The sequence below is a fragment of the Carlito syrichta genome, unplaced genomic scaffold, assembly GCF_000164805.1.
Source record: "Carlito syrichta isolate Samal-C Ts95f unplaced genomic scaffold, Tarsius_syrichta-2.0.1 Scaffold288006, whole genome shotgun sequence".
Classification (NCBI taxonomy): Eukaryota; Metazoa; Chordata; class Mammalia; order Primates; family Tarsiidae; genus Carlito; species Carlito syrichta.
In genome coordinates, this window is record NW_007232102.1 from 75,021 (window position 1) to 78,245 (window position 3,225).

Sequence of the window (3,225 nt, forward strand, 5' to 3'; positions counted from 1 at the left end):
CTTGGCCTCCCACAGTGCTGGGATTACAGGCTGAGCCACCAAGCTGGGCCTGAATGGATTTCTTAAGTAGATTTGAATGGTTTAAAGAAAAATTTGAGTTAAGAAATTGGATTGGCGCAGGAGGCATGGTAGCTCATGCCTGTAATCCTAGCACTTTGGGAGGCGGAAGCGAGAGGACTGCCTGAGCCCACGGGTTTGAGACCAGTCTGGGCAACTTGGCGAGACCTCGTCTCTACAACAAATAAAAAAATTAGCCGGCCATGGTACAGCACACCTGTAGCTCCAGCTACTTGGAAGGCTGAGGCAGAAGGATCGCCTGAGCCCAAAAGGCCAAGTGTGTCACTGCACTCCAGCCCGGACGACAGAGTGAGACTCTGACTCAAAAAAAAAAAAGAAAGAAGGAAAAAAGAAATTGGGCTGACTCAAAGATGTTTGAGAGAAAAAAGAAACTGGAGAGCCTCATATCCGCTTTTCTACCCCCCGACTCTCTCCTGCAGGGACCCCCAGGAAATCAAGCGGTCAGCCACACACCTCTCCTGGCACCCTGATGGCCATAGGAAGTTGGCAGTGGCATACTCCTGCTTGAATTTTCAGCGGGCACCTGTGGACATGAGCAACGATTCATACATCTGGGACCTGGGTGAGAAGCAGTGGGGTCCCGTGGCCAGGGAACCCGACGGCAGGGCTGAGGCCAATGAAAGAAAAATGGGAAGGAGGTGCAGGAGGCTGAGGACACTCACAGGGCTGGTCCCTCACAGGGAGGGGCCGGGGCCAAAGAGAAAGCCGCTAGTCTCGTCCCTTGCCTCTCTGGGTCGAGGCACAGAGACAGAGCCAGACCAGAAGCAGGAAACCCCTGGCTCCTTAACCTGGGGCATTAAGACCTGACCCCATGGGACCCAATTCTCGGTCCCTAAAGAGCATTTCAGAAAAGGTGCCCAGCAGACTGAGAAGGAGCCCAAGGGGGAGGGGGAGGAGACTCATACCTTTGTTCCATCTTTTCTGACACTGGCCCCTAATTCCTGGCCGGCAGGGGCAGTGTGTCTACTGGAGAGCACAGACCACTGTCTAGAGCAGGGCTCAAGGACAAAAGGCTGATAGGGAGCAGATGGTGGTGGGCTTCATGGTCTCAGGCTTCCCTTCATTGTCACCATGTACATATATGTATTTTATATATATATATATATATATATATTTTTTTTTTTTTTTTTTCTTTTTTTCCTCCCACAGAGATGAGGTCTTGCTATGTTGCCCAGGCTGGTCTTGAACTCCTGGTCTCAAGCTATCCTCCCACGTCAACCTCCTAAAATGTTGGGATTTCCGAAGTGAGACACCACACCCAGCTTTTGTTGTTGTTGTTGTTATTAAAATAAATATGTGTGTGTGAGGCATGGAGCTAACACTTGCCATACCTGGGCAGCTCAGGGAGCGCTTACAGCAGTCTCGTGGGGTGGACTCCAGTGTGGTCTCCAGTCCCCAGACCTGGTTTATGTATAAACCTTAGGGTTGCAAGCTTATTCATTCCACAGCTGGGGAATGGACTAGAAATAGAGTTAATCACACACACATACCACCTGCCAGTCCTGATCTCCAAAAATGCCCTGGGGATCATCAGCAGAGTCCCTAGGGCCAAGAATGCCAGATTCCAGCCCAGGCGAACCAGGGGTCGCAGCCTGGAGAAAGACCAGAGAGTCCTTCTCCTTGCCCCCACCTCCAGGCAGAAAGGGTTGAACTGGCTGACCTTGTCCTTTTCTTTCCAGGCCTGGTGAGATAACTTTGTTCTGCTTTATAGAAAACTCCAAGGCTGAGCTTGCTCTGAAGCCGTCTTCCCCACTCATCACCTTGGAGTACAACCCCAAAGACTCCCACATACTCCTAGGGGGCTGCTACAATGGCCAGATAGGTAAGGAGGGACCCGGGCACTTGATGGTGTCGACCCTGCTGCCCCAGGTCAGAGCCCACACACGCATCTCAGCCTGGGCTTGGCCACTGAGGACCAAGCGGGCCGAGCCTCCCTCAGCCAATCAACTCCAGGCGTTGGTGAGGCGGGTTTTGCTGACACCCCAGCCGGGCCTCCTGCTGTCATAGTCGCGTAAGTCTAAAATTAGTTCCAAATAAGCCCTCTAAAAACAAATCTATGGTTCAAGCAGAGTCAGGGAACATCAGGTAAGGAGCCAGCCATAAAGGGACGATGAGGCAACTGCAGAGCCCATCTCGGGAGAGGCAGCCGGGGAAACCTATCTGGTATGCTAAGGGGTCTGGGTAATTTTGGCCTTGTAGAATAAGCTGGGAAGTGTTCCCTCCTCTTCTGCTTTTTGGAAAAGTTTGTGAAGAATTGGTATGTTTTCTTCTTCTTCTTCTTTTTTTTTTTTTTTTTTTTGAGTCGAGGTCTCACCCAGGCTGGAATGCAGTGACATGATCACGGCTCACCACAGCCTTGACCTCCGGGGCTCAGGTGATCCTTCCACCTCAGCCTCCCAAGTGCCAGGTGGAGTGTGGTGTGATGTTCCATGGGTTCTTTTGACCACCACAAATAAGAATTTCAGAGTGAACCCAAAGTATAGTTTAAGACAGAATTTATTGGCGAAAAAGTGACATGCCCAAGAGAGCAGGGGTCCCTGAAGAGAGGGCATGTGCTTGCCCTTGCCAAGAAGCTTTATATCCTGTTTACGATCGTGACCAAGCAAGCCATGAACTGAGAGCGGTGGGCTGCAGGTATGTGGTCACGAGATTTTTTTGTTCGTTTATTTGCTTATTTATTTTTTGAGTCAGAATCTCACTCTCTCACCCAGGCTGGAGTGCAGTGGCATACTCACAGCCACTGCAGCCTCGAACCGCTGGGCCCAGGTGATCCTTCTGCCTCAGCCTTCCAAGTAGATGGAACCACAGGCGTACGCCACCCCACCCAGCTAATTTTTTGATTTATGGTAGAGATGAGGTCTCACCATGTTACTCAGGCTGGTCTCAAACTCCTGAGCTCAGGCAATCCTCTCATCTCCACCTCCGAAAGTGCTGGGATTACAGGTGTGAGCCATTGAGCCCGGCTCAGTCATGTGTTTTTTTGTTGTTGCTGTTGTTTTTTGAGTTGGAGTCTCACTCTGTCACCCAGACTGGAGTGCAGTGGCCGTTCCCGGCCACTGGAACCTCGACCTGCTGGGCTCCGGCGACCCTTCCGCCTCAGCCTTCCAAGTAGCCGGAATTACAGGCATGCACTACCACACCCGGCTG

General features: G+C 51.5%; 1 protein-coding gene across 1 annotated transcript in view; it reads left to right on the forward strand.

The window, feature by feature from the left end:
- Window positions 1-3,225, forward strand: part of DNAI2 (dynein axonemal intermediate chain 2) — a 31,581-nt gene that overhangs the window by 6,969 nt on the left and 21,387 nt on the right. Inside the window, exons 4-5 of the mRNA XM_021710071.1 lie at window positions 498-640; window positions 1,790-1,900. Of these exons, the coding sequence (XP_021565746.1) occupies window positions 498-640; window positions 1,790-1,900 (254 nt within the window). The remainder of the gene's footprint in view (window positions 1-497; window positions 641-1,789; window positions 1,901-3,225) is intronic.